Source organism: Rhinolophus sinicus, linkage group LG03 (genome assembly GCF_036562045.2).
Source record: "Rhinolophus sinicus isolate RSC01 linkage group LG03, ASM3656204v1, whole genome shotgun sequence".
NCBI classification, from domain to species: domain Eukaryota; kingdom Metazoa; phylum Chordata; class Mammalia; order Chiroptera; family Rhinolophidae; genus Rhinolophus; species Rhinolophus sinicus.
In genome coordinates, this window is record NC_133753.1 from 9399258 (window position 1) to 9425349 (window position 26092).

Sequence of the window (26092 nt, forward strand, 5' to 3'; positions counted from 1 at the left end):
GGTAGACCTTGGGGGACTCCAGCATGAGCATCACACAGGCTCAGAGAAGAGGTAATTCACCCCACAAACACATACTCACGCACATACACACACACGTGCACAGTTTTACACAATGCGGCTCAGTGGTATTGGCAGAGAAGCTGTCTGTGGGCGACTGGTTCCCTTGTGAAAGTCCAGTCCACAGTCAAAAGTCACACCACTGTGACCTGGTGACCCAGAATGCCTCCACATTTGGAATTGCAGGGCAGCGCACTACAATCACCCTGGAGGTCAAGGTTCAGCTTGAATAAACAGCCACCATTTATTGGGTGCCTACTATGTGCAGACCAGCTTAATGTATAAGATCTCATTTTATCCTCAAAAGTAGGCTCAGTGGAAGTATTATTTACATTGTGTTTTGTAACCTGGGCAGGGTGGTTACAAAGAGTAAGTGAGATAAAGTACTTAGCTCACAGGATCAGTTCCAGGATTAAATAAGCGAACTGGGCAAAGCACTTTGAATGGTGCCTGGAACACAGCAAATGCTCAGAGATATTATGGTAATTATTATTTAGGAAGGGAAAGTGCTCACGGCAACTCATAGGAGATCAATTAAGGGTACCTACCATCATCATCCTCATCTTCATCATCACTTTTACAATTAATTACCCTTCTGTTATAGATGTGGTTCAGAGAGGTTAAGTGACATGCCTGAGGTGGCCCAGCACTGAGACGTGGTGGTGGAACCCAGGTCTACTGCCCCAGGTGGGACCCCCACACTGCTAGCCTGCTTGGGCTCAAAACTCTGCTCTGTTCCCTGCCACTTGGCTGGGGTTCAGGTGGGAGAGGCGGCATGGCAGGGCTGCAGCCTTCGGGAAACTAGAGTCTTGGATGAGAGCCAGGGCCTGGAGCAAGGAGAGTGGGGTTCAGTTACGGGTGGCTTCTGAGAACAAGGCAGGGGCCCAGTTATTGGGACGGGGGTCCAAGGTCACCTGCTGAGCTGCTGCTCTGAGCATCCTTGGAACAACGCTGAGCTGGGTCTGCTCTGGTCTCAGGGCCTGAGCTGCTGCAGCCCCCACCTGGGGGAAGGAGGCGGGGCAAGGAACTGGCCTCTTAGACCTGAGGGCTCTATCAGGCCATGGGCACCTTCGTCCTTCGTCCATACAGTACACTTTGAGCAATAGTTCTCTAGTCCCAGGACCTGCCCGTGGGAGAAGTGGGAAGGCCCCGGCCTGTCCTCCCTCCCACGAAATGGGCTAGGGGAGACAGGTAATGATATGCATTGGGGCCACCAACACGGCCATTCCCTAGTGTTAGCGGGGCTGGGGCATCATGGAAAGGCCAGGCCCTGGGCATGTTAGACACTCACGTTCTGGCCTGGCTTTGCCATTCACCTCCTGTCCAACCTCACTCGTATTCCCACTCATAGTCGGCCTCAATTTTTACCCTCTATAAAACGGGAGGGCTGGACACACTGATCTCCAGACCCCATCCAGCATGACAAACGTACGTTCAGATTGGCACAGTCCTACAGACGCATATGACAAAAAGATGACTTGACTACGTTATTAAGATGATGCTTCTGGGACTCTGGGCAGTGTCCAGTCACGTCCCCAGATTTCTGCCACTCCTCCTCAGTTCAGCAGGAGGTTGCTGGAGACCAGCTGTGACCTGCCAGAGATACCAGCCCCATCTGGCCCACAGCCCCAGGCAGTCCCTCTCCATGTTCTTTCCCGAGTTTGGGCAGGTTACGGCTGTTAGCGAGCATTTGTTGCCACTGGCCTCAGTCCAGGGTGAGGCCCCAGCCCTGCCTTTGACCAGCACCTCTGCAGAGTGAGGTCAGGCCTCCGGTGCCTGCACAAATAAAAATTAGGAGGCAATTAGCCCCCCTGGGTGTGTGAATTTCCTTTTGAGGTTTTAGAGGCAGATTTTAGGCAAACACAGCGTTACTAACAATAATAACACTTTCCAACTGAGATCCTAGTGGGAGGTCGCTGGCATCAGATTTCCAGGAAGTGTGGAAATCAGCCTGCCAGGAGGCAAAGAGGCTTGGGAACAGGCCTGGTGACACCCGCTTGCCCTGCCATGGTCACCTCCTTGGAGCCCACATGGGGCAGCGAGGTCACCTGTCATCGGGGATTAGACAGATTAGGGTCTGGAATCACGACAGGAGCTTGTTCCTGCAGGTGGCAAGGGTCTAGAGGAAAAGAACAAGACAAGGGGTCGAGAGTCCTGGGGTCCAGCCCCCAGAACTACTTTACGAACTTTGATTAGTCCCTTCATTTCTCTGAGCCACATCAGTTAAAAAGAAGGCCACAGACCGGCTCTGGCTGCCCCCACAGGGCTGCAAGGAAGGCAATATGGGGCAGGTAAGTTAATGCATCGTGACAAATGCCACATCCCCTGACCTATCAGCTGTCACCCTGACTGCTACACAAGAAGTAGGAGAGTGGTGAAGAGTGTGGCCCCCACTCTAGGGGGAATCACACTATCTGGGTTCAAATCCTGGCTCCATCACTTACTGCCTGTGTGTTCTTGGGCAAGTCATACACCCTCTCTGGGCTTCTGTTTCCTCATCTGTAAATGAGGATAATACTAGTACCACCTCATAGGACTATTAGGATAATATAACGGATTGATGGAGGTTAAGTACTGAAGACAGTGCCTGGTTCAGAAGCAGAAAGCAGGGCCAGGCATCGCCAAGCTTGGCAGGTGCTGATTGACCCACTCCAGGCCGCAGGCGGGGCAGAGAGTCTGGGAGGGGCTAGAGTCAGACTTCCAGTTAAGAGGACTTGAGACTTACAGGACCGGGGAGGTGACTTCTTGGTCACCGAGCTTCACCTCTTACTGGCTGTATGACTTTGGGAAGATGGTTGAAGCTCTCTGAACTTGTTTCCTTATCCGTGCAGTAGGGATAGCAGCAGACTCGTCCTCCCCAAGTGCTGTGAGAATGGCTGGCCCCTCAGCGCCCCCTGCTGGTGGGCCCGTGCATCTCTAGGATCCCTACACAGTAGCTGTGGGTGGCCAAGCCTGGCCCCTCAGCGCCCCCTGCTGGCTGCGTTGACCCCAACGTGCCGGCCGCCGGGTGACCCATGTATGCCCTCCCCGCCCGCAGGATCGTGCAGATGCTGTTGCCGGTGACCAGCCGCACGCGCGTGCGCCGGAGCGGCATCAGCCCGCTGCATTTGGCGGCCGAGCGCAACAACGACGAGGTACTCGAGGCGCTGCTAGGCGCGCGCTTCGATGTGAACGCGCCGCTGGCCCCCGAGCGCGCGCGCCTCTACGAGGACCGCCGCAGCTCAGCGCTCTACTTCGCGGTCGTCAACAACAACGTGTACGCCACCGAGCTGCTGCTGATGGCAGGCGCCGACCCTAACCGCGACGTCATCAACCCCCTGCTGGTGGCCATCCGTCACGGCTGCCTGCGCACCATGCAGCTGCTGCTGGACCACGGCGCCAACATCGACGCCTACATCGCCACACACCCTACCGCCTTCCCCGCCACGATCATGTTCGCCATGAAGTACCTGTCGCTGCTCAAGTTCCTCATGGACCTCGGCTGCAACGGCGAGTCCTGCTTCTCGTGCCTGTACGGCAACGGCCCACACCCACCTGCCTCGCCGCCCTCCAGCAGGTTCAGTGACGTGCCCATTGGCGACAAGGCGCCCAGCGTGGTGCAGGTAGGGGAGCGAAATGCGGGGGAGTGTGGCCGGGGCCAGCGCGCTTTGAAGGCGGTGTGGACTCGTGCTTCCCTCACTTTGGAGACCGTGTGAACCAGTGGTTCACTCACTTTGGAGGCAGCGTAGACTGCGTTTTTGGAGGCATGGTGGTTAATAAGCTTTGGAGACAGTGTAGACTGGTGGTTAATGCGCTTTGGAGGGAGCGTAGGATAGTAGTTAGCACAGTTTGGAGGCTGAGGAACCCGGTGGCTAGCTAGCATGCTTTGGAGGGAGCAGAAAACTGACTGGTTCACACCAACAATTGAAGCCTTGTTTTGGTTCGCTGTCTTGGGGAATTTAAGGAAGGAAGAGCGGAGCAGGGGACTGGTGGGGAACTCTGCCAAACTGAGAGGCTCTCACCCCCAGCAAACCTGCGCCAGGAATGTGATGTTGAATGGCCAGGATCAGGATGCAGGTGAGAGCAGGCTGGTCTAAAGTCAGGTGAGGTGCAGAAAGTTAGAGACCCAGAGGCAGGACCTGGCCGTGGTGATGACTTAAAATGAAAAGGAGGTTAGAAACAGCCTTCTCTTTGCGATAACTATAATGGCTAATGGCCATGATTTATGGGCCACCTACTGTGTACAAAGAAGTTGTGCAGTTTAAGTTCATATTATCTTAATTCTCACAAACCCTTGAAGATGGGTCATATACCCATTTTCTAGACAAGGAAGTTAAGGCTTAGAGAAGTGATGTGACTGGCCCAAGTTGCCCACCTCCCACTTTTGGCAGCAGAAGCCTGTGTTGATGAGAGAAGGGAACTGGATCCTAGCCTGGGTGTGCCTGGGTGTGTCCTAGTGTCTGTCCTTGGACATGTCCCCTGCACTTTCCAGCCTTAGTTTCCCACCTGCAGAGTGAGCTTGCTAAGTGGGTGCCCTGGGTCCGGGGTGTCCCAGCACTGGTGTGTGCTCTCTTTCAGTTCTGTGAGATCCTGTCTGCCCCCGAGGTGAGCCGCTGGGCAGGGCCCATCATCGACATCCTTCTGGACTATGTGGGCAACGTGCAGCTCTGCTCGCGGCTGAAGGAGCACATCGACAGCTTCGAGGACTGGGCCATCATCAGGGAGAAAGCAGGTAGGGGCTGTCGCTGCTGCTGCCGGACGATCTCCCTGCCTGACTCTGGCCCAGCACTTGGGCCATGTGACGGTTGCTAACATTGGATGGGCATCTACTCCACACAGGCTCTGTGATGTGTGTCACATGCAGCAGCTCCATGACTCTTTGTTTTGTAAATGAGGAGGCCGACCCTCAGAGAGACGATGTCACCTGGGCCATGGCCTCACCGCTAGTTAATGGGAGAACTGGGATTCAAACCCGGGTTTGACCAACCCCACTCCCTCCTCTAAGCCTTTGCAGGACGTTTTAAACAGTCCCAGCTCCCTGAGGGGCTATCAGGACATTTAGAGTAAGTTGCCCATGTCTGTGGGTCACTGAGAGGCAATGCAGTGAGGGAGAAGAGAGAATGATGGCCTAGGGTGTCTCAAACTATAAAGTGCATACAAAACACACGGACATATTGTTAAAAATGCAGGTGCTGACTCAGCAGATCTGGGCAGGGCCTGAGAGTCTGCATTGCAGCATGCCCCCCAGGGTGCTAGCGCTGCTGGTCCACAGACCACACCTGGAGCGGCACTGGTCTAGGAGGCAGGCCTCCCTGAGCTCTGGAGCCAGGAGCTTACTAGGTGACCGAGGGCCTCAGCATCCTCGTCTGAACAGAGAGGGTTGGGCAGGCTTATGTCAAACCCCCTCCCACTCTGCCAGCCTGAGGTGCTTGTGGGGAGCTGTGCCTGGCACAGTGAGGTGGGGTTGGCCATGCTCCAGCTACTGTTTGCAATGGAGACGGGGCATCCTGGCTGAATCAAGCCAAGAACCCCCGCAGGCATTATAGAGCTCACCTGGGCAGGTGAGGTGTCAGAAGCAGTGGAACTGAGGGCTGCCGCTGCCACAGAGAAACAGGTGCCTGCCCAGAGGCATTCTAGCTGCCCGAGGCTTTCTCTCACTCTGAGGGGCGCAGTCCCAGCTCCGGCCAAGTGTTTGTCAGTCACACAGCACTGAGGCCGCCGTGCAGCCAGTTAGTCTCCCACACTGCTGCGGTCCCCAGGTGCTGGCTTGTTGCCTGTCCAGGTGCCACACATCCCAGTGCCCCGACTCTGACATGCCAAGTTCCTACTTGATACCTGTGCCCCTTTGAACCCAAACCTACTGTAGGATTTTGTCGTTTGTACAAATGCCTGGGCAGCACTTGAGTTGGGGCCCGTGATAAAGTTACTAGGCCAGTGGCAGGGGAGGATGGCATTGACTTGCTTACTCACTCGGGGAGCAGCTCTGGATGCTCATTGTTCATTGAGTTCATGAATAATTGGTTACTGTCACCATGATCCTCCACAGCCACTAAAGGGTGAGCGGTCCATGCGTAGTTGTTGGCCTTACCCCTCACTGGCCCCTCCTCCTGCCCTTCCTAGAGAAGGGGAATCCCTTACAATTAGACAGCCTCCCAGGGAAAATTATGTAGAACTAAACATGTGTTAACCAGTAGAATAAATAGTTCTTAACCAATGCCTATTTGGGTTACCTTAAAGCCTGCCTTCCATCTGCAAAACACTCTCCATATGCTTTTTCATTCAATGCTGTGATACTGACATGGTTATTCCAGGAGGAAGGGCAGACAGGCTGTGAGAGGTGGCCTGATAAGCCCAGAGTCTCCTAAGCTATCCAGGCCACCAGCCCAGCCATGGGGGCCCTGTGTCTTCTGCCCACCAGTGGCCTTTTGCCTTCCCACAAGTTCAGTCTTGCTCACCTGAGAATATGGCTGAGCTTCCCAGAGGGCAGACTCTATCCTAAGTGAGATCAGAAGGCAGCGCAAGTGTCAGAAATGCAGTGATAGCATATTGTCACCTAGTGAGGCGGCTGCCTGTCCTCTCTATCCTCCCCCGACATTCCCTCTGTATCCCGATCTCCCCTGGGGGCTATGGCTTCTTTGGCTTGGCACTGCTCTTTCCCCTGCTTGGATGCCCCTGCCTTCCTTCCTCACCTGGCAAATTCCTGCCCGCCCTTCAAGACCCCACTCAGAAGGCAGTGTCTGGTGTGAAAGACTTCCCCAAAGGCCTTGGGCTGGCACCTCTGCATCTCTGGCCCAAACACCAGGCCAGGCACAGTGAAGGCGTCAGCATGTATTAGTCGAATGAATGAATGAATTAGTGAATGAATGAATGAATGAATGAATGAATGGCATTGTTTGATTCGACAAACACCTTCCCTGTGCCAGACGCTGTACCCGGGGCGGAAATAAATGATGCCATTACTAGACATATCAGGCCCTGTTCCTACCTTCCCTGCTCTCCCCCAGCTGAGAAGACTCCCCTGTATGAGGCATCCTAAGGGGCCTTCTAGGGGAGGCAGCCAAGTGGGATCCTGGGAGCTGCCCAGTCCCTGTTCCCTGCTCCGGGCCTGTCTGCAGCACCCAGAGCCCAGAGCTGAATTCCATGCACGGGGCACTTAAGAGCTCACACTCCTAACCCCTTCATTAAGGGCTGTGTTGTGGGTCTGGGCTGTGTATGTAGAGGAAGGAGCAAACCCTTCGCAGATTGCAAATGACAAATCAGAATCTCTCTTTCTCTTCTTTTTCTAGAACCCCCGAGACCTCTGGCTCACCTTTGCCGGCTGCAAGTTCGAAAGGCCATTGGGAAATATCGCATAAAACTCCTGGACACGTTGCCACTCCCAGGCAGGCTGATCAGATACCTGAAGTACGAGAGTACCCAGTAACCAGGACACGGGGACAAGAGGTGCTCCTCAAACTGTTTCACTAAATCTCAGGACGGTGGTGTCCCCACATCCATGGGAACCTGGTGACAGATGAGGCTGTGGGTTGTTCCCCCTGAGCTGAAGCAGCCACCATGAGTCGCCAGGTCTCTGCGCCAGAGCTGTGCCCAGAGCAGAGAATGGAATGTGTCAAGTAGGAGAAAAACCGTGTTTATTTTCAAATGGATGAGTAGATCCCAGACCTTCTCTGCCATCCAGAATGGCAGGAACCTCCACTCCTGGAGCAGGAGAGGCTGGCAGGGCAGAAGTTGGGCTGGGCTGCAGCTGGAGCGTTTTCAGTGGGTGAGCTTGCCTTGCCTGGACAACCTCCCTGCAAAGCTGGACCTCGCCTCTTCCGTTTTGCTCTCTGAAACTGTCCACTTGACACCTGCGCTTCCTCCCTGAAGGTGTGGCCTGGTGGGGGGTGGGGAGACCCTCGACCCCAGAGGGCTGCCTTGAGTACAATAAATGTTGCACAGATGCTGCTGTGCCCCATGCAGTTCCTGTCACCAGACCCCCCAGAGCCTAGGGTCCCCAGCCCTGCTCCTGGTAGGAGTGGGGGTGGGGCAGGGGCTGGGGACAGAGCACACAGACCTCTGAACGTATTACTTTGGTTTATGCTTCTCAAAGACCCAGGAGAGTGCGTCCTTCATTCATCAGAAGAGACCCAACAGCCAGAAGAGAGGGTCAGCTTCTGGCCTGTGGTTGGTTGCTCTCTCCTGCTTCAATCACCATGGAAACAGGAACTTTATCACAAACAGGGTCTCTGTGCCCACAGGTCTCCTGACACCTGGGATTGTCTCACACAAACCTGTTCCCTGGCACTCTGTCTTCATGTCCTGCTCATCTGTTCTGCTACAGAAGTTAAGCTACTAGGGGAAAAAAGCATTTCAATACTGGCTACTATGAGCCAAGGTGCTACACTCGTGGCCATCATTAACCCTTGCAAGGCCACCAAACTTGAGAGGCATGAAGCCCTGTCCCATCTATTGCCTCCTTTGGTCCCCCTGTGGCTCTGTGGGGTGAGCCAGGCAGGAGCTGCCGGCCCATCTTCGACAGTGCAGGGGAGAACGCTGAGGTCCGACAGTCATGGCACATTTCTTGTGGTCTGAGTCCTGTGCACTGAGACCAGCACGCCCTGTTCCCATGGAAGTTGCAGTAACTCATCTGTGTTCTCTTCCCAAGTGTGATAAAAGCCACGGGTCAGAGGGGACTGGGCAGTGTCTTGCCCACTCCCTTGTGGTACAGATGGGGAAACAGGCCCAGAGAAGGGAGGGGACTTGCCCAGGCACACACAGCACGTCCCTGGGGTTCCAGCCCAAGAGTGCTTGGCCACAGCCCCACACTGCTTCGCTGCAGAGATCCTGAAGAAATCCTGAAGGAAACCTGCATCCTCCCAGACTGAAGTTGTTCAACCCCGATGGGGTGGGGTGGCAGTCAAGGACTGGACAGAACAGAAAGACGTTGTTCAAGTGCATTTGGAGTGGGGCTGGGTGTCAGGCCTATTCAATCTACAGCATTTCTCAGGTCACCTTAGGTCCTAGAGAGTCTTTACTGGTAGTGGCCCCAGGCACTGGGTGGGGACCTTCTGGAGGAGGTGAGGCTGAGGAAGGAGGTTGGAGGGGTGAGGAAGGAGGGCTCGGCAGCTGAGCATGACACCATTTATTTACAGACTTTGGGGCCCCTGGGCCTGGAATGCTACTGTGCCACATTTGGGTTCTTAGATTATTGATGTATATCCATGCCAGTTGGTCACAGGCACTGGTCAGCACCCCTGTCCTCACAAGTATCTTGCCCAGCCTTGACCTTCTCAGGTCCCCACCCCCCACCTCCCACAACCCAGCAGCTAAAGGGTTAATGCTTGCCCTAGGGCCTGCTCCTGCTTCATTTTGATTGGCTGTGGTGCTCAGGCTGTGCGATAGGTACATCTTTTGACCATCACTGCTGGATTTTGCAGCCATCACCCTATGCAGAAAACCCCACTCCCACTCCCGTACTTCTCCAGTCCCCCAGGAGGATTTCAGCCAGAGATGTCTCCACAGCATCACCAAACGCTTAAAATCCTGAACACAGTTCCATGTTGTGAGCAGGAGGACGTTTGACCTGGTGCCAGATGTTTGAGGCTGGAAGAGGTGAGTCCCTGGGTTTCACTTGGAAGCAGCTCAATTCGCTTTCTGGTCAGCGGAGCAACAATACTCAAGCCTTCCCAGATGTGTGTTTTCCCCCAAGTTGCTCCTGCATGGGGAGTCATGGTACCGGGTGCTTCTGTTGAGTCACATCTTAGTAAAGGTTTCTGCTTCCTCACAAGGCTCCCTGCGTCTGAATTAATACATCTCCCGCTATCCCCCGGGAAAGACCGAGCCAAGCAGGGATGTGGCAGCCCAGGCACAGTGGGCTCGGGCAGCACCCACCCTGAGAAAACATGCCTCCCAGAGCTCCGTCTCTAGGGAGGGGGTTGGGGGTGTCCCAGTCCATAAACATCACTGAAATATGGGCATGGCAGGACCTACTGACACTTCCAGATAACCAGGAGAGGTGACTTAGTTTGTGCAGCTTTGCATCGTTCAGAGTACCAGGCACTCACATCATCCCCATGGCAATTCATGAGGCTGGTCGATTTTCAATCACATTTTTCCAATGAGGAAATTTTGGCACAGAGAGGTTAAGTAACTTGTCCAAGGTCACACAGCTGGTAGGTGGCAGAGCCCGGATTAGTGCTTTTAGCACCCTGTTTTACAGTGTGGAGGGACTGAGCCTCATGAGAATGGATCCGGAAGGGCCTTTGTGATGATGTGTGTAGGGGAAGGAGGAAACACATTTGCTCCTGCCCCCCCCCCCCACTCTTTAAGACCAAAGCTGCCTGAAGTGAGGGTCCCAGCTGAGGACTTCCTACCCTGTGTGCCAGATATTTTCTCAGAACAACTCTGCCTGTGCCACATGGCCTCAGTGGCTCTGAAATCCTCCAAGATCATCAGACAGAAACTCTGGCTTCCCAGTGAGCATGCTGCCCCTCCATGTCAGTGCACCCCTCCTGGAGAATCCTGGAGTACAAGTAGGCAGGGTGGGAAGGGCCCTTAGCAAGTGCTAATCTTGGAGTCTTAGTGTTAGGAAGGATTCTGAGGCTTATGCAAAGCGGAAGGCACCACAGAGGGGACCATTCTCAGCCCCACCCCTCCTCATTCTGCAGGTGGGGCAAGGAAGCCCTGAGAGGAGGGGTCAGGCTCCACTTCCCGCAGCAGAGCCAGGACTGCAGCTCCGCCTCCCCTAGTACTAGCCTCCCTATTTCCCAGAACAGTTTGGACCCTGTGGGGATTCAGGCCTCCCCTAGCCTCTGTCCTCTGACACAGGAGAACCAGAACATCCTTCCCTGGTGGCTGGTCCCCACCCTCCATCCTCTGAATTGAGCAGTTGGCCTCCAGTGCCCATTACCAGTATCACAGAGGCCTTTGGGCCACTTCTGGCCTCTCCCACAGCCAGTCGCCTCCATAAGTGACCCTCCATCTGGGTGTAGCCAGCATTTCTTAGGCCTGGGGGCCATTCAACTTCATGACACCCAAGATGTGGAAACTGCAAAAGAAATGTCTTTATTCTTCTAACGTTTTAATATTTACAAACAACAACAACAACAACAACAACAACAAACAGAACTGAGATTGGCTTATACAGCGGGTGGCAGATGAATAGGTGTCTAACTCGGGCTTCTGGACTAGCTGGCAACCAGGGCAAAACCCCGCCGCCCGAGGTCTGCACCGGGATGGCAGGATGACATGTCGGGCTCCGGCCTGGTTGGGGGGGGACCGCGGAGCCCAGCCCCGTAGCTCCCAAGGCAACTGCCTGAGAAGCCCCTGCCCCAATCTTGCCCTCCCCCTCTCACACACACACAAAGGGAAGGTTCTCAAGAGACCACACCACTACCCAGCCCGCTCCTCACAAGGAGAGCTCCAGGGGTTTCCAACAGCCCTGCAGGTTGGAGGTGGGGCCCCCATGTCCCTCTCAGCCCAGCTAGAGGTAGCCAAAAACATTGAAGATGGGTGGAGGCATGGTCGGCTTGGTGGGGATAGGCTTCAGAACCACAGGTCTGTACACTTTCTGCCCCAGGCTATCCACATCCTTGCAGAAGTGGGCCAGCTCCCCCGGGGAAACGGGGCTTTTCCGCCACAGGCCCAGGCTGGGGATGGGGCTCTGAGGCAAGGCCCCTGGAGGGCCTGGGTAGATGGGCTGTCCATGGTACTGGAAGGGGCAGCAGCTCCAGGCATTGACACGGCCCACCAAGGAGAGCCCAGGCATCTTGAGTGGCTCTTTTTCAATTGGTGCCCTCGGGGACATAGGCACTGGGGCCGTCTCGGGCCCCAAAGGCTCCAAGCCCTTGCAGTGTTTTTTACCCTCATAGGGAAGTCCCTCCCTGGGGCCCGGTCCTCCCTCCAGCCCCACAGGGTAGCTGTGGGTGGGCCTCGGCTCTTCCCAGAAGGAAGCGGGCAGCTGTCTTTTCCTCATGGGCACCTGGCCAGGCCTGGCAACTTCTGGATTCTGCCCCTGTAGGGTCTGCTCCTTAGAGAGACATTCCTCCCTGTAGGGGTTCCCCAGAGCCTTCTCCTTGCAGCTCCCACCCCCACCAGGGCTGGCGTCGGGGCCAGACTCGAGTGATAGTCTCCCAGACCGGTCCTCCGGCCCCCTTCTCAGGTGAATCTCAGCCCCTCGGACTGGGAGTCCCCGTGGAAGCCGAGAATACTTCTGGGAGAAGCGTTTGAGTTGCTTCTGCAGGTACTTGCGGTGGTCCACGGAGCGGCGGCAGGGCGCAGACTTGTCCAGGGCTGCCTTGATGTCACTGGATGCCAGGTTCACAAAGTTCAGCAGCATCTTTACGTCACTGTCAGATGCCATCACCAGGGGGCCACTGCACAGGGCTTTCCATGAAGAGGGTGGTTCTGCTGGCAGCTGGCAGCTTCAGGGAAGGGCCCAGAGCTGACCTGCAGGTACACACGAGCCATTGGACTCTCTCAGAGCAACCACACCCAGCCTTCCCCAAAGGCCACGTGGCTGCAAACAGTAGCCCCAGCCCAGCACCGCTCAGTCCCAAACAGAGTCCTGGGTGAGGGGATGCCCATTCGAGCCACTAAGCATTCTGGGAGCATCTGTGATGGAACAGGTCAAACACATTGAGTCTTCTTGAGTCTGTTGCCCTCTGCTTGCAGCCGAGGCTCAGAGAGGTCAGGTGACTTGCCCAAGGTGACCCAGCTACAAGTGGCATTTCTGGGACTGTAGCACAAATCTCTATGCTCTCAGACCACCGTGTCTCCCAAACACCATGCTGCCAACGTGCACAACTTGCCAGCAAAGTTTTTCGTTTCTGAGCAGAGGCAACTGCTCCACTTTAAAGCAAGCCCAAGCCCCCTCGCTCCCTGTTGGCGCCCTCCTCCTCCCACCCCCGCCCCCAGCGCGGCTAGCATCAGCCCCCCTCCTCTGTCCCCATGCTCCACCCCCAGCTCTCACGCAGGACAGGCAGGACCCCTGTCTGGCACTCAAGCTGAGGCCTGCCTGGCGGGCTGAGCTCAGGCTGCAGGCAGCAGGGACTCCCCTGTAGAAGCATCTGCAGCAATTTCATGCCTCCTGAGCTACCACCCACAGCACCTCACCCCTCCCCAGGGCCCCCCCGCCTACCCCACACCCCTACCCAGTCGGGCTCGGCTGCCTGGGCCTCCACACTGACCGAGGGTGCGGGCCCCTGGCCCGCCAACGTGGCCCAGCCGTTTCTCTGCTGCAGACCTGGGCCAGGCCCGGTACGGCCAGCGAGCTCCGCGCGTCTGGATGGAAGCAGTTGTGCCGCCCTCGAGTGGGCTGAATGGAGGACAAGTCCCCGGAGCTGGGGGGCCCCTCAGGCCAATCAGGAGCGCCTCTCCAGATACAAAGCATCCCAATCAGGCGGCAGCGCCCCGTTCCCACATTCTTTGCCGTCACAAATTGTCACCATGGGGACCATCACAAAAAAGACAGCTCCCAAATGCAATCATTTCCCGGTAAATTTCTACCCTTCAGCTCCACTTTCCCCCTCGGCCTCCACGCCCTCCTCCCCTTGACCTCGGTTCCCTGGTTTCTCGAGGGGGCAGGCGGGGTGTGTGCGTGTGTGTGTGTGTGTGTGTGTGTGTGTGTGTAAAAAGTCCAGGATTGAGGAGGGGCTGTGCTCAGAAGAGATGGGCATGAGATCCTCCCCCAAGGCTCCAGGCCGGCAGCTGCCATGCTCCAGTGCTGACAGACAATCGGACGGGTAAGCCAGGCGGGCAGCCTTCGGACGCGCGGCCTTCCCCGCTGTCCTTGAGTGTTGAGTGGCTCTCTCCTCTCTCCCTCCCACCTCCTCTCTCCCCACCCCCGCTCCCTGAGGCATGGGCCCTGGCAGGCCTGTGAGGGCCGGTGGCACACTGATGTGGGCAAAGGTAGCCGGGAAGGACTCGAACGACAGGCTGGCATATCCATGGGAAGGGAGCCGGAGCTCTCAGGAATCTTGTCTTTATGTTTGCTTCCTCAATTGAGCTGCACAAAGCCTGAATTGCCCATTCAGTGCGGCCGGACAAAAGGTTGGCGTTGCACGGTCCCCTTGCATTTGTAGTCAAACAGTTAGGGACTTAAATCGAGTCGTCATGATGGAGAAAGAGGTGGACAAAGCCCATAGAATTGCCATCAGCAAACATTTTCCTGTGTCATATTAGCCAGTCTCCATGGCTCCCCCTGGCCTGGGGACAATGGCACAAGTTTGCACACTTGGCTACTGTCACCGTGCCAACGCCGGCGGGGCCGCAAGCAGGGCCGCTCTGAGTGAGCAAGGGAGCCCAGAGCCGGCCGTTGGCCCTGCCCACCAACTGGTCAGAGGGAAGGTGAGGCCACTCGCAGAGGGAGGCTGCCTTGGGAAATGCTGATGGGCAAGACCTCCTTGCCAGCCAGCCCAGTAAACCCCCTATACCTCCTGCCTCTCCCTCCTCCTCTCCTTCCTCTTCTTTTCCTTCTCCTCTTTCCTCTGCTACCTTCTTGTCCTGTCCTCTGGTCAGCTGAATGGCTGGTCGTCTATACACCAACCCACAACTTTGCACCGCAAGCTAAAATGCCAAGGACTCCACTCTGAAGTCTTCCACCCAGACTGGGAGCACTCACAGAGCAGGGCTGGGGCCTCACCCAGGAGTGATGGTCCCACCCCCTCCTGCTGGCCAATAAGCAGCTGCCCATACCACGCGCCTGCCCACAGTGGCCTGGCTCCAAGCCACCGCCCCCTCTGGCCTGAGGCAAAACGAAGGGTTTGGTAGAGATGGCCTAGAGTGGGGAGGGGATATTCTCCACACGCCCTCCCCCTGCTGTGGGGGTCAGGGAAGGGTGGACTGAGATGGAGGTGACCTTGGGCTGGAGCATCCTGGTCGTTGGAGACCACATGGCCTGAGGAGTCACTGCTATCTGCAGCAACCTTTTTGCATGGATGAGAGCTAAACCATTGTCATTTTAAGCCCCTGAGATTTAGGGGTTACTTGTTTCTATAACCTAGCCCACCCTGACTGGTACAGGCAGGACATATCTTTTCTGCTCCAAACCACTCTACACACACAACTGGAAAAAACACCTGAGGTCACCAGGCTGGGCTCCTGCTGCCTACTGCACGGCTCCTGCTGCCTACTGCACGGTGGCCAGGGCACATAGCCTGGCGTGGGTTCTAACCCCCCCATACCCTGGGGCCGGCCTACTGAAACACCTTCTCCGTTATTCTCTCCTGGGAGACTGGCTTCACACCACCCTGGCCGCATTCCTGCCCGGGCCTCCCGCTCGCTCTGTGTCTGCTCCCACTGGTCCCCTCTCTCTGGAATACCTTCTCCTTCCTAAGAGCCGCGAGACCTTCTCATGCCACTCTGCCTGGTCTCAGCTTCCTCTGAGATTCTACAGCACCTGCGGTCCCTCCAGCTCATCCTGGCATTGCCTGCTTGTGACGTCATCCTCTTGTTTCCCAGCCAGTAATGACCGCCACACGCAACAGGTCGGTGAGCTCTGCGGGAGTCAAGTCTGAGTCTTAACAACAACAAAAATCTTTCCATAGTAGCTCTTAACATGGGCTCTTCTTCCCATGTGTTCCTCCCACTTTTGAGGAAAGAGGGAAAGAAAAAGGAAGAGGGAAGGGAGGAAGCAAGGGGAGAGAAAAATGGAGTGAAAACCTGACACTTGTTGGGCGCCTAATATAGACCCAGACCGTGACTGATTATCACAATGGGAGACCTCAGCGGATCCCGGGGCAGCTCCAGGGGGATGTTCTTGTTGCCTTTTTACAATGAGGCGCATGGGGGTGAGTCACTCTCCCAAGGCTCACAGCTAATCACTGGCAGAACTTGAACTTGAAGTCAGGCCTGTCTGCATGCCAAGCCCGTGTCAGTCACACCAAACTACATGCTTCCCTGAGCTCCTCCTGCCTGGCACAGATGAAGGGCTGTTGGGTTTGAAGTCCTCACAGAACAGACAGTCTACGTAAGTGCTGGGTTCAGCTCCTCTGTCCCTCTGTCAGAACGTGACTCTCAGCTTCTGACTCAGGACGGGGAGCGACAGTTACTGGGGATCAGTGCAGGGGTGAGGAGGCAGCTGCGGCTTGAAGAGCTGAGGCCCGAGAAGCTGGTCCATGTCCTGCACCGACCTGGCCACACCCCAGGCCTCAGACCCTCCTTCTGGGGGCTGCCTTGGAGCCCTGCTGGCGAAGGCTGCTGCCTAATTTCCCGAGAGGCCATACAGACAGGTGGGAAAACAGTTACAATAATCATGCCTCTCGCAAGAGAGCCCTTTCACAGCCATTCACTCATCACTGTCCTGTGAGCACGGAGGGAACTGTTTTCCTTATTTACAGTGGGTGGCACCACCCAAAGACAAGCCTCAAACCTCTGCTTCTTGGGCTCAACTCAGGGCTGCTCAGACAACCCTGTCCTCTCAACGTTCTTCAAAGTCCAGCTCAAACACCTAGGAAGCCTTCCAACTCCCAGCATTATACGGGACACCCTCTCCCTTTCCTATATTTATAGATTCAAAGGTAAAGTCTAACTGCCTTAGCTTAATGCAGAGGGGCCTTTGTAATCTGACCCCGACTGGGGTCTGGCACACAGTAGCTTCTCCCTAAACGTTTCATGAGTTAAGTACTTGGCCTCATCCACTGAAGAGAGTTTTTCCTGTGGCCTAGAAACAGCTGTTGCCTGCCTTGTAGTTTGCTTTCCCCACCCACCCATCCCCACCTGTGTGAGCTCCATGAGCGCAAGGGGCTTGTCTGCGCGTTCATCTCTGTGTCTCCAGTGACAAGAATGGTTTTGGCACAGGGCAGGCCTTAAGGACCCTTGTGGTTGCTATGGTTGTACTTGATGGTGAATTGTCTGTGTTCCTTTGGGACTGTGGGTTCCTTGCAAGCAGGATGTGCCATTTCACAATTGCACCCCCTGTGCCAGAGCCGGGGTTCTGTAAAGCTCCATTAACAGCAAGTGAGCTGTGCGGATTAGAACTTCACGATTCCTCCCGGCCCTCGGGTATCGCTGCTGTGCATCTCTAACATTCCAGCTGTGCTAACCTCACCTCAAGTTCATCCACACCACGCAGCATCAGGACTCCCAGCTTCGAGTCAACGCCATTCAATACCTACTTTGAGCCAGGGACCAGAAGGTGTGGGGTGGGCTTACTTGACTTGCTGCTCTGTCCCCAGGGCAACGAGTTGCAGGAGAGACTGACTTTGTGTTGATGACTCGATAGCCGTCTTCTGCCCACCCACCAGTGAAACAACAACACAACCTAACTTTCCTTGGTTTCCCAAACAAACTTCGAGGAGCCACCTGTCCAGAATCTCTGGATGTCACCTAACATAATCCACTCCTAGGTTTTAGCCAACACAGGTGCCGATGGAAACTGAAAGCTCAAGGAGGCAGTTGACGATGACAGGCACTGGTCAAGCCAGGGGGACTGGGGAGGTAACTTGAGGGGGTGGGGTTTCCAATTAGTTTTATGCAGAGAAGCCCATTAAAAATTATTATGCGGGAGCCCAATATGTAAAACAGTGACAGCCATGTGCTGTGACTACCAGTTTATTTTACACACGCATATGCACACTTTCCACTTGTTCTGCAAACAATGGACCGGGCCAAGGGGGCTGTTTTGATGACAGAGATCTTTGAAATCAGGGGTTATGGATTGTGGCCTGACATCAGCCATACTTCGTTTTGGTTGCAGAATATTTAGAAAATCTTGATCTAGAGAGATAAGCAGCTGAAAGGGTAATTTTTAAAGCCTGTCTTGCAATCTCAGGATAGTCACCAAATGAAAAGCTCAGAGCTCAACTTTACCACTTGACTGAAGTCTGTAACATAGGTTAAGCCATTTGTTCTTCCCAGGTGCCACGATTACTGTCTTTAATGGATAAGGAAACTGAGGCACAAATCAGCTAGGAGACTTGCCCAAGGTCCCCTGGTCAGTAAATGACAGAGCTAGTGTTGGGATGCTGGCAGACTCTTGGTCATGACCATTGTATTATGCTGCTCTCTACTGACAACTATCAACCAGCACACAAGTCCTAACTTCCTCCCAGGGGCTTTGTAGTCCCAAGGACACAGACACGCCTAGCGCTCTCAGACCTGGAGAGTTAAGTCCAACCACTAGACTCAGGAAACACGGGGTGGGGAGCACACAATGCCTGACCAGTGCCTCTGCGGACGTGTGCTGCTGACGTCACAGATGATTTATGTAACCCCTTTACATAATGGAGTGTTTCTGTCCAAGACCAGCCTGAGGAGTGCTGTCAGCTGTAATTAGAACTGACAGGCTTCCTGCTCCCTTGGGATGGGAGGCTTAGGGTTGAAATAAACACCTTTGGCTGCCGGGCCCCGGGCGTCCTGCCCTGGCGAACTTGCCACGGAACTGAGGCTTAGCACCAGCGTGGCTGTGCCCTCAGAGCGACCGGAGACCTCATGATGACCCGGAGAAGTCACAGCCCAGCTCAACCAGTCCCTGCGCCCCTGGCCGCAGCCCTACTGCCGTGACAGAGACATCGTAGTGGACGCCTTCCCTCACCTTCTCTTACCCTCTGGGCTGGGTCCGAAAGCTGCCCAGGTGAAGCCCACCTTGGGTACCTGTAAAGAGGGGCTGATGTGACAGGAATGACACAGCACTAGTATCTTTGTTCCCCTCTTGCGCGTCCCCAGAGGACCACGGCCCCACATTCTTGCCTCTGCCCTGTGCTGCTTCCGACTGCCCACCACACGTTCCTCACCTTGACGGTGTCTTCTGGCGCCTTTCTGATCCGTCTCTCACCAGACCCAGGCGCTGGCCAGGAATGAAATGTCCGTTTAATCTCAACTGCCAACTCGGATTTGATTGGTGATGGCTGGCAGGTGCCCTGTGGAGAGATTCCAAGGCCCCACAGGCCTTGGTGGTTAGAATGCCCTGATCAGCTAGTGCTGTCTTCTGTGGGCGCGGATGCAGACAGGCTAAGCTGTGTGCCAGGGGCCCCTGAATCCAGATTGAAATCACAGGAGGCAAAGCCAGGGGTACAAGGCTTGGTGTTCTAGTGACCCAGCCCTGTGATTTTAATCGAGGGAACAGTGTCTCAGAGAACGGCGATGACTCCCCCCAAGGACTCAAGTGCTCTCACTTCTCAGGCCAGAGCTCACCGATTCAATTCAACAAACTGCGAGCGGGGCTGCTAGGCATTTTGGAGAACGGAGACCATGAGAAGTTTCATGCAACGAAGAGGAGAGGTCACCACAGGGAGTGGGGTGAGAGAAAATGAGCAAGAAAGGTAAAGGTTGTCCTCCATGTCTATTTGCATGTAGTAGGCACATAATAAAAGATTGTTGAATGAATGAATGAATGAACCCAAACATGGAGCAAAATGATTGGTTGGCTTCTGAGCCACCGTGGGAACTCCAATAGCCAGTCACATACTACCTGTAAACAGTAGGTGCCCCCTCAGTGCTCTACCCTCCTAGTGACATCTTTCCCTCGGCCGCTTTGCACAAACAACACCCTGTCATCCTCAGGGAGGAGCCCTTGCCCCCTGGAAGTGAGATTTCCTAAGAGACAGGTGATGGGGCAGGGGCCTAACTCCCCTTGAACACTACAATGTGCCGAGAGTTTTACATCTGCCCTTTTATTTAATCTTCGATACATAAATGAATGAATGAAACTTTCTGAGATGGGCACTGTCCTTTCTGTTTGTCAGATTAGGAAAATGAGGCTCAGGGATGTAGAAGAATGAATCCCTGGTCACTGAGCTGGGCAGCAGAGGGGCTGGGCTTTGGACTCCACCTGTGTCTAAACCACAGGGCCCCTCAGACAAGGCGGGGCAGGGCGTTGTCTGCTTTTCTCCGTCTCTTGCCTCATGGATTTCCAGCCATCACCTCATGCCTGGAGTGCCTGTCCCACTTTGGTAATACACAGGGGACTTCTTTTTGTCATCTAACTTTCATTTCCTGACTTCTGATCACAACTCTGTCTGTAGCCCAAATCCAGTCCCAAACACACTTAAAAAAAATTCTCTGAATAAAGCCTTGTTACAGGAAAGGGACATTTGCATAATCAGCAAATGGGCCATTGGAGCCTGCCTTCTGCATTCTGTTCCCAGGTAAGAGGAAAGAAGGTGAATTCAGTCGCCCCTTCATTTCCACCCCAGGGCTGAGGCTGAGCTCTCCTGGCCAACATTCCCCACTGGGATGGTGTCATCCCTCAAAGCAAGTCTGTCACCTGGAAGCAGATGTAATGCACCTTTGAAGTCAGACAACTACATTCCAGTCCTGCCTCTGCCAATCTGGGCAGGTGATCTCACCTCTCTGGGCCTCGCTTTTCTCATCTGTAAAATGGGGTAATTCTAGTCACTCTGCTGGCTTGCCGAGACCATAAAGATGGGTTCCAAGGATGACTTGGGGCTGACTAGGTTATAAGATGTACCAAGGAGGTGGGGAGAGGAGAGGGAGCCCCGAATAGTGCCAAAGAGCTTGACCACAGCCATCCCCAGGTTCAAAGACATCCGCGAGAGGCTGACAGTGACAGTTCCCATCAGACCCCAAATGAGGACCAATAGTTCTGGACGATAAGGGGGATAGAAACAGCGCCCCAGCTGCCGCAGATTAGTGGGGTGTTTTAGGTCTGTTGGGAAGCAATGGAAGGGATTGTAGGAAGGAGAGTGTAGGTGAAGGAGGGAGGTGGGCAGGTGTTGGCCAGGGCTAGAGGATGCAGGCCCCTGCCAGGGCCAGAGCTCCTGGTGACTTGGAGGGGCAGGTTCCAGCTAGTCCTTCCCAGAGCAAGGAAGTGTGGTGGCAGATGTGGGCTCAGAGTGTGTCCAGTGAAGCCTTTGGCAACAGCATCAGGACCGGGCGCCTAGATGAGCCCTGGGCCTCTTCTCTACGCTCAGAAAAAGCCCATGGGTCTCATTGGCCTTAAGTACCATCCACGGCCCAAGGACTCCCTGTTTAAGTCTCCAGCCTGGACCTCTGCCCTGAACTGCAGAGTCGTATCCAGTAGCCTCCTCTCCCAGGGAGGTCCACAATTCTCCAGCTTTCCACACCCAAAACTGAGCCCCTGTTTTTCTCCCCAGCTCTGCTCCTCCCACAGTTTTCCCATCTCAAATGGCAGCTCCATCCTTCTGGTTGCTCAGGCCCAAACCTCGACACGCTATCCCTGATCTACTCTCATACTCACCCAACCGTCAGCACACCTTCTTGGCTGTACTTGCAAACTACATCCAGAATCTGACCACTTCACACCCTCTCCTCTGCTCGCACCCTGGACCAGTCTCCCACCATCTCTTACTTCACCTGGATTATTTCAGAGTCTCCTAACTGGGCTCCTGGGTCTGCCCATAGCAGCCTGTGCACCTTTTCAAAAAACTGAGCCAGCTGAAAGTGCTTCTCTGCTCCTCGGCTACATCAGCGCCCATCTCACTCAGAGCAGAAGCCCTCCAGGGGACCACAAGACCTGGGTGGTCTGCACCCCTCCCAGTTGTATGTCTCACTTTGTCACTTGGTCACACACACCCCCACCCCCCCGCCAGCACTACTGTTCTTGCTATTCCTTAAATACCAGGCGTGCAGTAACCTCAGAGCCTTTGCATTTGTGGTTCCCTCTTCCTGGAATTCTCTTCCTCTAGATCAGTTGGTAAACCACAGCCCACCACCTGTTTGTATCAATAAAGTTTTATTGGGACATAGCCATGACTGTCCACTGATGTACTGTCTGTGTTGCTTTTGCACATGGCAGCAGACGGGGAAGGTTGTGAGACATCAGAGGGTACACAAAGCCTGGAATATTTACTCTCTGGCCCTTTACAGAAAAGTTTCACCACTCCCTGCCCTGGCCATTTGCAGGGCTCACTCCTACACCTCCTCTATGTCTTTACCCAGTTATCCCCCTATTGCATCCTGCTCAACCTCCATCCTATCCTCCTTCTCTGTCTGTTTTATTCTTCTTCATTGCAATTAGCCCACAAAGCACTCTGGATGTTTACTCATTTACCTACTTTATTGTCTGTCTGTCTGCTGCCACCAGATGTCATTCCCGCTGAAGGCAAAGATTTGGATTCTTACAGTTGTGTCCCAGTGCCTAGAACAGCACTTTATAAAATAAATTCTCAATGAATGACTGTTTCCCACACTCCTGTGTGTTGACCTAGTATATACGTCTGGACCTCTGCCTCAGTTTTCCTTGCCATGGAGCTGGGGCCCCAGCAAGTCTCTTGCCAGGTCTCTCCCCAAGGAGTCTGAGTTCCTTCATGAATGGACACAGTCCCTAAAAACGTTCAGCCTGGGTTTAGGCAAACCCTGCACCACTGTTATTTTATGAAGTTCTCCTCATATTAAAAAATAAAATAAAAAGACCTTTTAAAGCAGGAAGGTGCAGAAATGATGGCATTTTAAGTGTCTACGTGTGACAGAATAATACTCACTCTGGACGCAGGAAAGCACAGCCATATAGTGGTGGTACAATTCACAGTATAGTTACAGGACTCGTTATCAATATTAATTAAATTCGGTTAAAATGTTAATTAAAAGTTACTAAAATAATTAATTTAAGACTAAGTAAAATTAATGTTAACTTAAATATTAATGAACGGTGCCCAGGGGGACACAGGTGAACATTAGAGAGTCACTCTTCTTTTTTCTTCAGTCCTGACAAGTGGTCATCTCATTTGGAGGGAATGTCCTAAGTCTGGTCAAAAAAAAAAAAAGGGTCTAAAACCTCAAGCTGGCGGTGGCAGGCTTCTAACTCCCACTGGGACGCTCTTGAGCAGTGCAGGAGGGCACTTGCTATGGCATCTGTTTCACTGCCCTGCTCCCACCCAGCCCTGTCCCCGGGGCCATTAGGAATGATGCTCTTTGAAACCAGTAAGCACTGGTCAGAGCTTTACATTCACTGTAAGGTGACATGCAGGGGCTTGAGCTCACTCACCAAATCTTCTAACTGCATTGCAGCAGTCCTCTGAGTAATCCCATTTTACAGAGGAGGAAACTGAGGCACAGAGTGACTTGCCCAGATTCACACAGCTAGGAATAGGCAGACCTGAGATCTGAATGCAGGCCCATCTGAACTCAGGAGATCCCTGCCCTCTTCTCATTTGTATCTTCCGAAGGACCAGCCCTACGGAGATGTGCAGCCCAAGGAACAAGTGAGAGCATCAATTATGAACTTCTTTGGTATTCCCAAATCCCTCCACTAGGGCTCTGTCACTTCAGCCAGCCTATCCAAAATGTAGGCATGCCAGGTAAACTGAGGCAGCATGGGGCCATGGATAAGAGCTGAGTTCTGGGTTCAGCCAGATTTGCTCCTGGGTAGACAGTTGACCCAGAGAACATTGTTTTGATGGCCCATAGCGTGGTGGCCATAATTTCTCCTGCAAAGACTATGCACTTTGTGTATGTGGTTGCTCCAGGACTAAATGTCCTGTCTCTGACTCTATTTCCTCTCATGGCTGCCAGTGAGGACTTTATTGGCTCCTGTGAATCTCTTCTCTCCAGAAGACACCTTGAACCACAGACAGCGATAGCAGGGATCTTGGAGACCATGAGAAACACCATGGAGAGAGGGAGCTTTGCAGTTACAGACCTGGCTTCAAGCCCCAGGTCTGCCACCTACTAGCTGGGTTACTAAAAGTAGGTCACCTAACCTCTCTGAGCCTCAGTTTCCGCCCGTCAGGCAACACCTGCCATGTCCTTGGAGGAGGTCACGGTAACACATGTGACTGCGTATCCCAGGGCGGGCCTGTGATCAGCATTTCCATTTCTGAGAGCCGTTCATGTCATCTAACCCCCTTATTAATCAGATGAAGAAACTGAGGTTGGCAGGTGAATGGCTTGCCCGAAGGAACCTGGCGAATTAGTGGCATGGTCAGGACTAGCAACCTGACTCCAAGACCTGTGCTCCCACCGGCTCTTCTGAGCCCATTTTCCGCACCCTTGACTAAGAGGAAATACAAGACCAAGAGGAAATACAGGACTAAGAGGAAATCCAGGGCCAAGCTCGCAGTCTTGGCCTCAAATGGCCACAAGAGGGCGCCCTTGGAATTGCTCAGGGTCTCCAGAGTTTCTGGACCAGGGAGCGTTTCAGTCTGCCTGCCCCATGTCCGTGGCCTCCCAGGCAGGTAGCTGATGCTCCTGTCCCTTGTGAATTCTGACCAGAGCCCCCACTTCCACCCCCAACTCCGTGAAGGTATCCAGAGCCCCTGCTCATTCCCCTCTTCTACCTCTACTCCCCACCCCAGGATTATCTAGTCTCCTTTTCCTGTGTTGACCTGGGATCTTCGGAGACCCCATATTGATTTTGCCAACCAGAGGGTTCACATTTGGCTTCGGGATTACAGTGATTGTCGTGCGCGGCGGCCTGCGGGGTCTCTGGTCCCGCTCCCCACACAAGAACGCAGGATACGGTGAGGCCAACAAGGAACACCCACGGAGCCATAGGTAGGGGAGCCATACCACCACGGTCTCACTGGAGGCTGGGCCCACCGGACGCCGACCTGCCGTCCGCTTTTCCGCCAACCAACCGACCGACCGACGACTCTTCTCCTCTCTCTCCTCTGTTCCTCCCTCTCGGCTCTCCTCTTCCGCTCTCCTCGGCAGTCCTCTTCCGCTCTCTTCTGCTCTGCTCGGCTCTGCTCGGCTCCTCGGCAATCCTCGGCAGTCCTCCGTAGTCGCAGCAGTTATACCAGCGGCCAATTGGCTAACCGGCCACAGCCGAGGGCCAATCAGCCACAGCCGACGGCCATTCACCACCCGAGCCAGCACCCTTTCACGTGAGGCCGAGAGCCTGTAAACTACTCTCCGGGGCTCTGTCCCCACAGTGATGTTGCTTGGTTGTCTCTTAGCATCCACCCACACTCCTATCCATCTGTCCACAAACGTGCTCAGCACCGGCAGGCGGGAGGCCAGAGCAGATGGAGGAAGGCAGAGCCGAGGGAGGTGGTCCATCCACACAGCCTGTGCCTCACGGAGGTTGCGGTCTAGTGGGGACGGCCTTAGTTGTAACGCGCAATGACAGGACACGCTTCCGTGTGCTCGTTGTAAAGCAGCAGAAGGGTTAAGGGTAGGAGACGCAGGACAGGCTTCTGGGGGCTGTTGCCCCTGATTTGAGTCCTAACGGAAGCGAAGGAGTTGGCCAGGCAAAGAAGGCCTAGTGTTCCAAGGAAACCATGAGGGGAGACCCACCCTTGTATGTGAGGACCCCTCTCTCTGGACACAGTCTCCTCCTCTGAAAATGGGAATAATACCTCCTTTGCCTCCCTTGAAGAATGAAACAGCGTCCAATGAGTAAAAATAGAAACACTAAAACACCAGTCCAACATGGAGGAGGATAGATAGTTCAGTATCTGTGTCTTTCCCAAGGCGTTGTTGGCCTTTGGCTGTATCCAGTGAGCTTCCAGTTCCGTTCTCAAGCGCACACACTCCCTCACTTGACCTGCTTATAGATGCATTTCCTGGGCCACTCAGGTTCCTGGGTCACTAATGAGATTTTCCAAGGGGCTCCCACTGCTGACCCCACCAAAGCCACCCTTCCCTCTTCCCTGCCTTGGCTTTCCCATGAGTCATTTTAAGACCTGTGTATAAGGCCTATGATAATAAAAGCAGGAAGGAAGGCAAGCTAGGGGCCTGTGGAGGCCATCCTGGGTCTCTTAGAAGATGAAAGTCTGTGCAAATGATCACAGGCTACAGGAACACTGTCCCCTGTACCATGCGGCTGCCGGCCAGGAAGACCGCTGAGTCTGAGGAGAAGGGCAGTGCCCGACTGTTGGCATTGCCCTGTTGCCCCTTTTCCATCACTTTAGACAACACATGTGGCAAGCTGTTTGAAGTTTCATTCTCCAGAGTCCTCCCAGTTGGGGGTGGGATAGACTATGAGGTGCGCTCCCCGACCTCCAGCTGCCCCCTTCAAGGCCCCATGGACTACCATAAACACCTTCGCTTCGCTCTGCATAACCAAGTTTGTAATTGTTTGGTTCTCCCAAAGCATTCTCCCTCCACGAGAGCAGGATGGAGCTACGTCCCTAAAAATCACTGGGATCTTGCCCAGGCAGGTGGGTAAACGTTACCAGAGGCCAATGAACCTCTCTGGGGGCATTGGTAGGCCTAA

At 54.4% G+C, this 26092-nt stretch overlaps 2 protein-coding genes across 6 annotated transcripts in view; one reads left to right on the forward strand and one right to left on the reverse strand.

Moving 5' to 3' along the window:
- ASB2 (ankyrin repeat and SOCS box containing 2) overlaps nucleotides 1-7976 on the forward strand; it is a 38977-nt gene extending 31001 nt beyond the window's left edge. For all 3 annotated transcript variants that reach the window (XM_019745667.2, XM_074327004.1, XM_074327005.1), the window contains 3 exons: nucleotides 3095-3659; nucleotides 4615-4768; nucleotides 7323-7976. In XM_019745667.2, coding sequence (XP_019601226.2) covers nucleotides 3095-3659; nucleotides 4615-4768; nucleotides 7323-7459 — 856 coding nt within the window. In that variant the 3' untranslated portion in view covers nucleotides 7460-7976. The remainder of the gene's footprint in view (nucleotides 1-3094; nucleotides 3660-4614; nucleotides 4769-7322) is intronic.
- A 3078-nt stretch (nucleotides 7977-11054) lies between these two features.
- Nucleotides 11055-19007, reverse strand: FAM181A (family with sequence similarity 181 member A). 3 transcript variants are annotated; one of them, XM_019744329.2, is made up of 2 exons: nucleotides 18747-19007; nucleotides 11055-12462 (listed from the first exon to the last, which is right to left on the reverse strand). In XM_019744329.2, the coding sequence occupies exon 2, from the start codon at nucleotides 12374-12376 to the stop codon at nucleotides 11498-11500; it is 879 nt and encodes a 292-aa protein (XP_019599888.1). In that variant the 5' UTR covers nucleotides 12377-12462; nucleotides 18747-19007; the 3' UTR covers nucleotides 11055-11497. The 3 variants fall into 3 exon arrangements, with proteins under 3 accessions (XP_019599888.1, XP_019599867.1, XP_019599877.1); XM_019744308.2 differs by lacking the exon at nucleotides 18747-19007 and adding an exon at nucleotides 13167-13841; XM_019744318.2 differs by lacking the exon at nucleotides 18747-19007 and adding an exon at nucleotides 13203-13837.
- Nucleotides 19008-26092: the final 7085 nt, after the last annotated feature.